The sequence below is a fragment of the Centruroides sculpturatus genome, unplaced genomic scaffold (assembly GCF_000671375.1).
Source record: "Centruroides sculpturatus isolate CEXI.00-Female unplaced genomic scaffold, Cexi_2.0 scaffold85, whole genome shotgun sequence".
Lineage (NCBI taxonomy): Eukaryota > Metazoa > Arthropoda > Arachnida > Scorpiones > Buthidae > Centruroides > Centruroides sculpturatus.
In genome coordinates this window covers 494576-508281 of record NW_019384798.1, presented here as the reverse complement: position 1 = coordinate 508281, position 13706 = coordinate 494576, and the positions used below count along the sequence as shown (strand labels likewise).

The following is a 13706-nucleotide window of genomic DNA, read 5'->3' as shown; positions in this document are numbered from 1 at the left end:
TTTCTGCATTATTTTCAGATTCATGCTTTACCTTTTGCAAAAAGTGTATGTCATTTTAGATTGCTTGCTTCTAGTTAAAAGATCTTTATAACTTTTTTTATATGATGCTAAGCACTTATGGAATAAGGGAAAAATATCTGGCGACACCAGAAGCAGAAGCGTCGAGATATGACAAAATTGAAACAATTTTCGCGAAGGACCATTTGTATGGAGACGAGAAAAGAAAATTTACACACTGAAGTACTAATAGTTCACGAAAATAATAATTTTCGTGAACTATTAGTACTTAAGTATGTAAAAATTCATTACATTCCATGTTGTACGCGGGTTTTACCCATTTCTCGAACCGTGTCAGAGTGAATCCGTGCTATAAAAGTACCGTGTTATACGGGGGATGGTACCAATTCTCGAACCGTGTTAGAGTGAATCCGTGCTATAGAAGTGCCGTGTTATACGGGGGTTACCTGTACTTCAAATTAATTTATATTTTTATTTTATTACTGTTTTTTGATAATGTTATTATCATACGATATCATAAACCAATAGAAATAAATTGATCAAACGAATATTCAATTCATTTTTATTATTTCGTATCGTTCTTTCCATAAAAATACAAAGGAGAAGAAAAGACAGTTTGTGTGACAAAATTAGAGGAAATCTGGAGTTAGACTAATTGGGCCAAGAGGTGATTGATTACAAATTAAGCTTTATATATATCCTCCAGTGACATTAAAACTCTTTCTGTCCGCTTGGGAATCTGTTCCATAATATGCTTATTATTTCTTTATTAATTTATTTATTTCATAGTGGCTCATGCATTTCAGAACAGACCATATGTGAAAAAGATCACGTTTAGTGGTCCTGCGGTTGCTTTGTATTTCGAACACAGAAAAAACACTTTCTGACATACCAGCAGCTTTTACTTTCTGCTCAAAAACAGTTAAACAAATTTGTGCCAATGTTGCTTTATTGACAGAAACAGCTTTGATTGAAATTAGTGAGTTTTAGTTAATGTTGATAACAATTGATTAATCTATTTAACATTTCTCGTTTCAGATATTTTCAAGGTTATAATCCTTGTAAAATGTTCATCTTTCTCAACGACGTTGTAACTAAGGAATTGTGTAAATATTCCTGGTTTCTGGATATGTTTCAGTGCATCGACGCAACAATTATGAATAAATCGTATCTATTCTTTTTATTATTTGTTCTTATTCTTATTGTATATTTCTCATTGTCAACTCATAACAAAGTTGTTGTAAGTAAAAGTAAACAAATATTCGAGAAACTTTACCTTCAGTCTAACTACTTTTTATCTATGCAGGACATGACGGATATTGGTTATAACGATCGAAGAACAAGTGCCAGTAAATTATATAAGAAACGATTGCAGTTATTGAAAGAAACAAATAGATCGAGAAGTCCAGATGAAATTCCTCCCGCTTATCCGAATGGATGGATAACTTTGTTGGAATCCAGAGATCTATCTGCTGGAGAGTGCAAGCCTGTTACTGCTGTTGGTAGGATATTAAATATGAAACTCATTAATGTAAGACATTTTAGTATTCGTTTTAAGGATTTTTTTATTATAACGTAAAATGATAACTATTACAATAACGAGCAATTATTTATTGTGACGTAATCACATTGCCGGGCTGCAATGTTTGATCACATTTCTAATTTATTTAACATAAAATATATGTTCTTCACCTGAAATTAGTAGTGTCTTGCATCATACTTTTTCTTTAACTATAGAGTCGTGTCAGTCATCTATCTAATTCCTGTTAGAAATATATTTGAATTGAAATTACTTCCGTTCTGGACTGGAAAATCTTATATAGTTAACCGGGACCTATTCCCGAACCGCTTTCCATATCTGATTTTGACTCTCGTGTATCTAATTCCGTTCTCGAGTTTAAGGAAGGACAGACAGATAAGAGTGGAAATTTATAGGTTTACAATTTTTTAAATTGCAGCCCAGTGATGTATTAAGGATATTTGAAACTGGTATTTGACACACATAAAAAATTACTTTTTTATCAAATATCATTTAAGAGTTAGATCAATAAAGAAATTCACCATCTATATAATCGCACGAATTGCATAAATAAATGATTTATAAGATATACACTAAAAAGGAAAATGTGCTAACACAGTTTCTTATTTCTGAAACATGTTTAATCATAGAACTACTACATACTACAATCATTTTGTAACCTGTTTTTTTGTTTTACCCGTATTTACGATTTAAAAAATCGCAGTTGCCTCAACGAAACGTATTCACTCTGACTTAATTTTTTCAACATCTTTCACACAAAATTAATTTTAAAATCATTGCTTTTCAATTCAGTTATTTACTGTTAAAAGTGTTATAATTAAACAATGTTATACAAATGCCGGACTCTAAAAATGAACTATTATTTATAAAACTGGCATCACCATGGAATTACTTGAAACTTGCAGGATATGTAAATCAGTGTTATGATCAAAATTGAACAGTGACTGCAGATGTGTAGGCTTAGTGGAGTCCTCGTGGCATTCGTAATGCATCAATGCAGGACTTTTGAGGTGGCACACGAGGACTGCATTGCGGATAGTAAAAGTGTTTCCAGGACTCACTACTTCCTCAACGACAAAAGTTGTAATATTAACAAACGGAGTTTGAACATGCATTCATGGTTGGCCTGCACGAAGGCGGATTCTCAAACTAAAACATTGCCTCTCGTATAGTGCAAAACACTACGACAACCATGCGTGTTTGGAATCTGAAGATCGAAATGAACCGTGTACACGGAACATTCGGCAGTAGTTTAAAATATGTGACAACACCACGTGATGGCAGAAACCTCAACGCGTGGCATTGAGTGTTCTGTGTCATCGCAAGTGTTAGCACAGCATACGAGCACTGTAATAGGTGTGGCATTATCCGAAAGCAAAGTTCGATACTGTCTTCTTCAAAGAGGGCTAGTTGGACGCATTCCTTTCTGACAGATTTCCTTGACTTTAGACCATCGTCGCCTCAGGCTACAATGGGTTCATAATTATATACAATGGGAGCCGATTGGTAATAATTCCACTCTTCAGGCAAGTCCCGATTGGATCACAGAAATGGCTGATTACAAATTAGAGGGAATCGTGATGAACGCCATCTTCCAGCATGTATTTTAGAGTATTTTACTAGAGGCTTGGGTATCTCGACAGTTACTGCTACTTCAGGATCTTTGTAGAAGCAGAATTCAACTTTTCTTCAGAGCACTCTTGGTGATATATTCCAGCAGAATACTGTATTGCACGACTTTCGTGTTGCCAAGACCATTGAATACGTCTTTCAGGCACAGCAGATACCACTTTTTCTTTGGCCTGCCCGTTTGCCAGACATATCGCATATTAAACATTTGTGGGAAATGCTTTCTCGGCAACCGACAAGTCGAAGTCCTCTTGCAGCCAATAGGGAAAGGTGGTGCAAGATGGGGTCATGGGGTAAGACGGAGACGTCTGTTTATTTGTGGTTAATGTGATTTTATCTAGCTGTTATTTGGGTAACTAAATGTCAACCTCAAAAGGGATCATGGGACAAGAGAACGTCCAAATCGCTCTCTTTGTTTGGAAGCAAGATACGTTTTTCATGTTTCAGCAATACTTCATCTAATTTTATGCCTGCTAAAAAGTTTCTACAAAGTAAGTATCATTGTGAACTTTTACATTACTTTTTAGATGAAGATATTATGGTATTCGAAGTAACCTTTAAGACTGTAATTGTTTAGTTTTGAAATGACGGGACGTTTACCTGTGTTTGCAGTCAGTATGAAAAGTGTACGTTGGGGACGAGATGGGGTACCCATCTAGCCCTAGGTTGACCATGAATATGGCCTATGAATCCAGAAGTATTTTTGAAGGCAGACTTTATTGCTGCAGAGACGACAAATAGGCCCCTTCAGCAAGGGTAGGCCTAACAAGAAACAAAAGACAAATGACACAGAATGCCTCTATTGTGGAGGGTTAAGCTATACTCTGTATCTACAGAGAGTTGGGCTAAATGTAGCCGTTGTGATAAATGGGAACACTGTTCTTGTGCCAATATTGAAGAAAACGACAGTTTAACCATTTTAATTTGTCCTTCTTGTATATAAAAATAATATCCCCATCTTACCCCATGGGTGGGGCAAGATGGTGCATTTACATATAATTTTAAAATATTAAATTTTCTTGTTTTTGAAAAAACGTTTTTCAAAAATTAAATTTTGAATTATATATTACCACATGTTGTAGTTGCTGAGAATAAAAAAAATATTGTTCTCATCAAAGTGGTTGCCATCTTATGACTTTTCAAACCTTAACATTCTCATCTTGCCTCACCTTCCCCTATCTGTTACTTTCCTGAGCAAAAATAGGCAATAGGCAAGATTAGAGTTAGAAATTCTCATTTCTAACTCTAATCTTGAATCTTCAATATAAATTCGGTTGTAAATTGATTAAATCAAATAAGAATATTTTCATATGCATAATATTTAGGGCAGCATCCGAAATGATCGTGTTGCACAGCCTAAATAATTTTCATTCATTATTCCACTTATATTATCATTTTCTATATTGTAATGTAATTAAAATTATAACGTAAAATTAATCTATAATTACTCGGCTTTAATTTGTAAGTCTGCTGCTGTCCCTTTATGAAAAGTAATAATGTAATATTTCAGCTGGTTGATATTTCCTTTCCTTTTTACTAGAGCTATGAAACAAATATCTTTAATTGGGCTGTAATTTGAATAAATTGTGAACCTATAAATTGTCGCTGTCGTCCGTCCGTCCGTTTTTCTGTTCTTTAATCCAGAGAACGGAGTAAGATTCATGAAAGACACCAGATGTGGAAAGCGTATGGCCAATTAACTATATACACACTTTCGGTGCAAACCGAAAATCAGGTTATTATTTTTATTCAATCATTTTTCCCTGAATGCAGTTAGATGACCGGCACGACTCTTTTCCTAAGTAAAGATAAAAACATAAATTATCTTTATGTTGTCGAATGCTTCGACTATTTATTTATTTTATGTTTTAAGTAAGCTGCAAGTATTATATCTTGTATCGAAACTAACGGCTTCACAAGAAAATATTTTCAATGACTGAAAGTCTGAAATTTTAAAAATAAGTTCATTATAAAAGTAGGCTTTTTGTAAATGAAAATGTTAAAAGTTTTATATATAGAGATGTGTGTTTATAGTTGATAATGGCATACTATAGATAATTGCCATTAAAATATAGATTAATTATTTAACTGTATAATGCTCAGAGTAGCCTACTGGATAAAACACTAAACACTTGTAGTTAATAGCGGGTTTCAGTATCGACAATGCCTAATCACGTGGAGTTTCCCTTGCTTTTTTCACATGCCCAAAAAATAAATAGGGGCTAGTTTTTTTAAGGATGTCCTCATTAAAGGCATTCTCCTTCACAGGTGTCCCAAATGATGTGTTACCTTATCCTACAACAATTGTATGAAGAATAATTACAAACATTGATTGTAAAGATAAGTTAAATTCATTTACACAATATAACATGAAGAATAGTAAATCTTCAAAAGTTCATTATTACAACTTAATAAATAATAATTTTGACTACTTTACAGGTCAACAATTTGTTATATTTCGCGGAAAAACAGGTAAAAGTTTTGTTTTGGACGCTTATTGCCCTCATTTGGGCGCTAATTTAGGAATCGATGGCAAGATCCACGAAGACTGCATCGAATGCCCTTTTCACGGATGGCGATTCTCTGGAGAAGATGGTTCTTGTGTGAAAATACCTTACACCGAAAAAGGTAAAGGCTGTTAAAAATTATATACTTACTACAAAAATTTATTTCATGTACATTTCAATTTAGTTCCAAAAGCGGCTAACATAAAATGTTGGGAAACAATCGAGCAAAACGGATTTATTTACGTCTGGCATCATGCAGAAGGCCAACCCCCACTCTGGAAACCTGCAGTTATATCAGAAATAGAAGACGGATTATGGCATTATAAAGGACGTACTGAACACATTAAGGTCACATTCAGGTATTTACAAATAAAATTATAGCAAGTAGAGTAGAATTGGGTAAACTTTCGCGGCGGGTAAAAGTTTGCAATAAAGATATAATTTACAATTTAAAAAATATATAATTAACACATGCCAGGACAAAATTCATACATTACAGTATTAAATGCGTAGAAGTACTCACAAAAGTGTCTTCTTTTAAATCTTAATGTCTTTTTCACACTTCGGGAACTTACTGTCTTTACGGCGGAGTCGGGCACAATCTCGGGAATATTTTTTAACCGTGTTTTACATATTGAGGCGGAAGAGTAGCCTAAAAAGGAAGGTCGACTCCGTCGTAAAGACTGTTAGTTCCCGAATGTGAAAAGGACGTTAAGATTTAAAAGAAGACACTTTTGTGATTTCTTCTACGCATTTAATATTGTAATGAAAGATATAATTATTTGTATAAATGTCATGTTGGCATTACTGAGTTAGTTTACAAGTTCACTTGCTGAGTTATCGAAAACTTAATAATTACCGACTTAGCATGAAAAGTTATGAAATCATTTTCACATACTATAGTATGTACATTCAAAATATTATATTACATAGATAAAAAGTGAATCTTACTTAATGATTATGTATAAACTTATGTAAATCATTCCTTAGATATATTTATAAACTCGTGTTTTGTATGCATTATGTGGGACTAAACATTCAAAAATGTTCTAGATGTAGATTGCAGTATCTGTTTTTGAAGAAACGATGTTGCGGGGAAAATGTTTGCATTCTACTGTGAGGCATAAATGCTCATGCGAGCTTTTACCCCAATTATAACATCGCTATTGAATTGGAGTATTGATTGTTTCAAGGATAATTAGCTTGTCATTGTAAAGTTCTGAACATGTCTTTCTATGGACTTAGGGGAAATACGTACAAAATGACATATGGTTCTATTTTAGGTTCATAACTCTTTATTGGTAAATCACAGCTCTGCCATATTCTACACCAATCATCTTTGGTTCTTTATCTATGAAATATAATAAACATTTATAATATAAAAATAATAGAAAAAAATATTGTTAATTTAATTGAGATCAGCCAAAATCCATTTTGTCCATATGCTATGGACAAAATGATACATTACGTAAGGAAAAAATGACATACACGTAAAAACTATAAAATTACTGAGTAAAATTACAAAGTTCACAAATGAAACGCTTGGTTCTTTTAGAAACGTCAGCGCAAGAAGCATGAGCCCAACGCAAACAATTTAAGCACTATAACCAGTCTTCTCCAGGATTAGATCGAGAAAAAAGATCATTGCAATATATGCATGGACAGTCCTCTTCATCATCTTGAGAGTTATCAGGAAAATTTTCTTTTTCACTGTCTTCTTCAAGTAACTTTTTAGCAACGTTTCGTCTCCTTTTCTCTGGCTGAGCTTTGTGCTCATTTTATGATTTAATTGCCTTCATACTAGGAGCATATCCTATGTTATTATGTCCGTTGCCTATGTATGTCATTTTGCCCATATAGCGTTATAAAAAACAAAATTATAAAATAAATACAAAGATGATATTTTTAATGGAGAAAGTTATTTAAGTGCAACAACAAATTCTTGAAGGTTAAAATAAATGCTACACAAATAGATAAAATAGTGAAAAACTTACCATTTATACAAAAACTTGTTGCAAGGAAAAAAATTCATAACGTATCAACGCTTGTCGTCGGCCATGACACCCGGGCGAATGAGAGGAGTGCGTTCACGTTTTGACAGGTCAGTAAAAGCCGCTCGGATAATGTGGTGTCGTGGTCAGTTGCGCGCTTGAGACCGCCAAATTCGAATTATGTTGCCTATGTCATTTTGTACGTATTTCCCTTACATTCAAAAGGCGAAGAAGATTAGCTTTTGAGTACGCAGAAGCATCCACAAAGTTCAAACACTGTACCGTTGCTTTTGTAATGTGCTAAATACTATTTCTGCAGAAACATGAAACAACTGGCCTGTAAGTAATTCAAAAAGAGTCATCACACAATTTCAAAAAGCAAAATTATTCGCCACCGTTATCTGTAGGTGTGCTTCAGTGGACAAAGGTGTCAAAACTTCTAAGATGTGTGGGATTCTGCCTATGGATCCTGGAGTGTTTACAGATAAGGATTTTGCACCTTGCACAGTAACAGGTATGCACGTTCATAAGGAAACACAGATATCTGCTGTAGGATGTGGAGAAATCAATAAAGAAACACTGTCGCCTGGAGGAATAGATGCAGTTCCATCTACTTCTAGACTCAACGATTTCTCTTCCCCGCAGAAATCAAACCATTTCCATAAAGGAAGATTACAAAACAAAGAAGGAGGAAAGCAGAAAAAATTCAAAATAATAAGCTCACCGTTTAAAAATACTTTAGAATCAAAAATAGGAGATATGAAGAAAAAGATACTGTATGAAAGAAGACGCAAATAACAAAACCGGAAAAAGTTATTCATAAATCACTTTACGTGGATAATGGTGTTTCTAATCCGAAAAAAAAAAAGAGTTCAGACAAAAGCGTGTGTATGGTAAGCGGGAAACTTTATTGTTAAATTCGTTGCTTGATAATATCAGCGCCCAGTGCCGGCCCGAGGCAAGTTTTAGGATGGAGCTAGATCCTATTATGGCGCCCCCCGAAAATATCGAAAAGTGAAAAAAAATTTTTTCCTTTATATTTCTTTTCCACTGAGGCGCCCCCTAGGACCTAGCGACTGGAGCGGCTGCTCCGTTCGTCCTATGGTAGGGCCAGCTCTGTCAGCGTCTTCTAGTAACGGTTGTGTAGACGCGCTCATTGTCAGGTTATAACGCTTGTTATTAGCTACATTGAAAACGATCATTTTTACACAAGAAGTTTGGTTTTTACCTGCTGGTGTTTTGTCGCTATTACGGATTGTAAATTTACCGACTTTTTCATTTACCGGTAATTCGGTAAATGAAAATTAAAATACCGGTTTACCGGTAAATTACCGGTAAATTTTTTTCTTGAAAAATAAAATTAAGGTGATAAAAAATATAAGTCATTATGATTTCCATTTCACATTTTTATTTCAAAGATATCAAATATAAAAAATATAAAAATTAAAGTGTTATTCTAAACAAACTATAATAATAAATATAGNTCGGATAATTGAAAAGTCGGATAACCGAAAAGTATGAAAAAATCCATTATTAGTGTAGTATATTATTATATCCCATGTAATTAGTATATTAGTATATCGCTATTAACCTACTTCGCGTTGAATTTTCATCGATGTTATGCCTAACAAAAATTTTCAAAAATAATAATCGTCGCTATTGTCGTTAAAAATTAGAAAATTAAGCCTCGTTTAAATACTGGCGCCCTTTCATGGTCGAATGAGTGTTGCCAGCTAAAACACGTAAAAATGATATTAAAGTAGCCAAGACATAGCCAAATATTGTAGCGCCACATCACTAGCAGACATTTGAAATTTGCCGACTAGGACGGTCGGTTAACCGAGGTGTCGGTTAATCGGGGGTCGGATAATCGATGCTCTACTGTATAATAATAAATATAAAAATAAACAGAAATAAAATAATACAGAAAAATAAAAATACAACAGAAAAAGTATATTGTACCTAATACCATTTTATTGATTACCATTTTTTAAAATTAACTTCTCAAAAAACTTAAATTATTTATAGTCTTATCTCCTAATTTTGATCTAATTTTTGTACAAAATAATCCAGATCCTGAGAATACCCTTTCTAATTCAACACTTGGTGGACGAATGGTCATTATATTAAAATTAAACAAAAACTATCTCACATAAAATTAATAATGAGATATATTGTTGCTTACACTTACCTGTTTTTTGTTTTTTTTTTCAATGTCCCTTTAGCCCATTTAAATATCTATAAACACAATATTATCTACATAGAAATTTCTAGTATGGATTTTTCATTTACAGGTAAGTTAACCGAATGTTTTTTTGTCAATTTATCGGTTAACCGGTAAATCGGTAAACCGGTATACAATCCCTAGTCGCTATTCATTGAATGCTTGCGAGCTTTATGACAATGTCCTCACTGGAAACCGATTATATCCATATCCCATAGAAAAAAGAAGGATAAATAATTTTGATTATATAGCAATTACATTTGATTGTTGTATATATATTTAGTTAAATTATAATTTATCGTACTGTTATTCAAAGTTTTCTGCCAAGGATGTGAGGAAGAGAAGGAAGAACTCCCATGCGAGAAGTGGAAAATATGCAAAAGTTCTTTAATTACAAATATTAAATTAAGGAAAGACAGACATGTGAACAGACAAACGACAGTTGGAATTTATATGTCTACAATTCTTTTAAATTGCAGCCCAATGATGGATATTTGTAGCTGATATTTGACACACAGAAAAAGTACTTTTCTATCAAATGTCATTTAAGGTTTAGATCAATGAAGTCTTATTATAAACTAGCTTACCCGTCGCGCATTGCTGCGATCTCAGAAGATACGAAATTCAAGCAAACTCGTTATAATAAAATTCAATTTACATTTTATCATTTTTATTGAAACTTATTATTATTATTCATTTTCATCGGGAAAACTTTTCAAAGTGTCGTTTCAATTCTATTTATTTATTGGAGTGTTTGTGGATACACGATATTTTTTGTTTTTCCGTCTGATGCGAACACGAATAAATCAGAAGATATTCTGACGCGTGAGCCGGCAACATACAGTTGTCCACGGGAGAAGCACGGATTCTCCAAATTTAGCCCACACACTCGCAGCAATTGTCAGAAGTGCGATATTCCCCATTTATATATATTTTTTTTAATCCTTTATAATTTTAATTATTTAATTGCTCCTTCCTCTCTTCCTTGGCATGTTGTGAAATTTCTGATAGTTGGATAATAAACCGTTAATTTGTCTTTTAAAATTATTTTGAGTTGATATTAAAATTTGGAAAAGGGGGGATCCCTAGATCGGTAAAATAGGCGAATTTCCTCCTACAACTTCGGTTGTTGTTCGGGATACAGTTAAGGTTTTAACAAAGTTCGAGCGAATACATAATTAGCAAAAAAAAAAAAAAATCGAAATAAAGTGATTAAACAAAAACTATTACAAATATCGTAAATAACAGTTCACAAATGCATATATAGAGATATTTTTGAAGGGGGGAAATGGTTTTCACAATTTGAAATCGATCGAACAAACTATGCTCAAATGCTCGTGTAAACGCGCGCCATCTATCGTAGGTTAAATGTACTATGCCGGAATGTAATAAAAAACTTCCCAAAGTTTTATGGCAATCGTACTATGCCACAAACCTTCGCGGGAGTATATTAAACAACTTCCCAAAGTTTCACGGCAATCGGATAAACGGTGTGGTAATGCATGAAGGACAGACAGACACACACACATACACACATACATTCATTTTTATATATATAGATAAATGTATACTAATATATACACAGAAAATGAAATGATAAAAATGTTCCTTATTTCTGAAACATGTTTAATCATAGTACTACCACATATTACAATCATTTTCTAACTTGTTGTTTTGATTGGCTCGTATTTACGATTTAGGTTAAATAATCCCAAATGCTTTACCAAAACTATTCACTCTGACTGTGAGTGTGGATTGACTTTAATGAATAATTGTTGTTTTTCTTTAAATTCTATTTATCAATACACTCTGTATAACTTTTTGTAAAACCTTTCCTGTACATTTTTGCCGGACCATATACGCACTTTAGTAATTTTTTGAAGAGAAACTTTATTACATGACATATATTCAAAATATTAATAAAAACGTGGGAAATATTAGGGAAGATAGTTTGAGAATTATTATGCGAAAATTTTAAGATTTTCACTCTTCTGACACGGAATTTATATTGTATAAAAACTGAGTATTCTTACCCCACTCATCTCTAATCGACGGCACACTTATTTCTTATTTTATATTTTCATTACAGGAGATTATGGAAAACGGATCAGACTTCGCTCATTTCGATTGCCTTCACAAATATGGTATTACGTCAGGAATCATTCTGCATCCAGAAAATTGGTGGAAATTTTTCCAGAATATGTGGAAGATTTCCTGCTCTCCAGTATGCACACCAAATTCCCACTGCTACAAATATACAGGCAATACGGCCGTTCAATTGTTTGGAATATCTGTTCTACGTACAAACTTTGAAATCCAAGTGGTAATTAAATATTAAATTATTGTTTATGCATATATGAATAGTTTTTTAAAAGTGGCCATGTTTTTATTATCAAACAGATATTTTTCGAGCTGTACACATATACCCTAAGCAGTATGTCTACCAAATTTCACTTATAAATGGAGAACAGTTTGTTGTACAGTGAGCTGTTAATAACTGCTGTTTAATTATGATCAGACTCTTTCGAAATTAATCAAAGATTAAACCATGTTATTTAAACTGTTTCGTGTTTATCTGAATATAAATTCTATTTAGAAAACTAAATATGTAGAATATGTCAAAATGAAATAATTTCATAAAATCGCATTTGTGTTGTATTGAAATATTTTTAATTTTTCAGATTGGCCCAGCAATAATCCATTCGTATTTGCAAAGTGATTTCGGAAATAGTGTATTTGTACAAAGTATTATAAACGAAGGACCGTTTCGACAAAGATTCATCCGCCATTACTACTCTCCTTCTCGATTCTCAACCTTACTTGATCATGTTGCCATGTTTTGGGAATCCCGTTTGGTGAAATATCTAAATTCCACTAATTTAAATTTAAAGGTATTCATTAGATATTGTTTTAATATATAAAATATATTTATCTTAACAGATTGAGCGTGACGTTCGCATATGGAACTACAAAATGTATTTGAAGAATCCAATTTACGTCTCAGAAGACAGGACAATTGCCAAATTCAGAAAATGGTACGCTCAGTTTTACAGCAAAAATAGTTCGAGGGCTGAAGAAAAGAGTCTCAATTGGTAACTGGAAGTCGTTTTATATTTATAGAAGCTATGGATGAAACTAATTCTATTCGTTAATAATTTTCACGATTGATTTTCATATTGTAATTCATGATATAGTGCTAAAATTAACGAACCACTCAAAATCACAATTAAAAAATGGTTTATTGTATTCATAAAATATTTTGTTTTTTACGTTAATTACGTTCTTTTAATAAGATATAAAATAAAGTAAATTGATTGCTTACTATTCTAATTGATTGTTGTTCTTTCGATGGCAAAAGGCTCTTTTGTACACAGGTATAAAACATCTCTGATCAACATCAAAAAATCCTTTTAAAGAAATATCACTGACACAATACGATATTATCTGTTATTCACAAAATACTTCTTTTAGCTTAAACAAAATCAGATATAACATATGAGCCACAATTACATAGCGAAATGGGTAGGAATCAGGAGGGATTTGGTAAAAAAGAAATCTACTAATTAAATCAGTTGACTTCAGATGTATTTATTGATGTAACTAGCTCAAAAACATACATGTATTGATTTGTATAACGGAATACTTTAGGTCTTAGGATACACTTCACATCATACGAGGTGTAAAAGTATCGGACCTTTATTTTTCCCGCGTAAACCAATGACGCGCGGGAGGCCTCCTTCGGTGGAGATGTGGAGGAGACAGTCATGCACTGTCCTGAATTTTTTCCTGCCCGCAGG

The 13706-nt window shown here is 33.1% G+C and overlaps 1 protein-coding gene across 1 annotated transcript; it reads left to right on the top strand.

Annotated features, from left to right (window-relative positions):
• The first annotated feature begins 633 nt into the window (after positions 1–633).
• Positions 634–13140, top strand: LOC111629464 (cholesterol 7-desaturase-like). Its single transcript, XM_023373383.1, has 8 exons — positions 634–1520; positions 5627–5815; positions 5879–6053; positions 8093–8380; positions 8428–8461; positions 11999–12232; positions 12591–12764; positions 12850–13140. The coding sequence occupies exons 1-8, from the start codon at positions 1085–1087 to the stop codon at positions 13003–13005; spliced, it is 1686 nt and encodes a 561-aa protein (XP_023229151.1). The 5' UTR covers positions 634–1084; the 3' UTR covers positions 13006–13140.
• Positions 13141–13706: the final 566 nt, after the last annotated feature.

What these genes read in the sequence shown, in the direction of transcription:
- LOC111629464 (XM_023373383.1), top strand. Translation starts at nt 1,085, where the DNA reads ATGTTCATCTTTCTCAACGACGTTGTAACTAAGGAATTGTGTAAATAT. An exon ending in CAAGCCTGTTACTGCTGTTG is followed by an intron (nt 1,521 to 5,626) that starts GTAGGATATTAA and finishes ACTACTTTACAG; the next exon opens with GTCAACAATTTGTTATATTT. An exon ending in TGTTTTGGGAATCCCGTTTG is followed by an intron (nt 12,765 to 12,849) that starts GTGAAATATCTA and finishes TTATCTTAACAG; the next exon opens with ATTGAGCGTGACGTTCGCAT.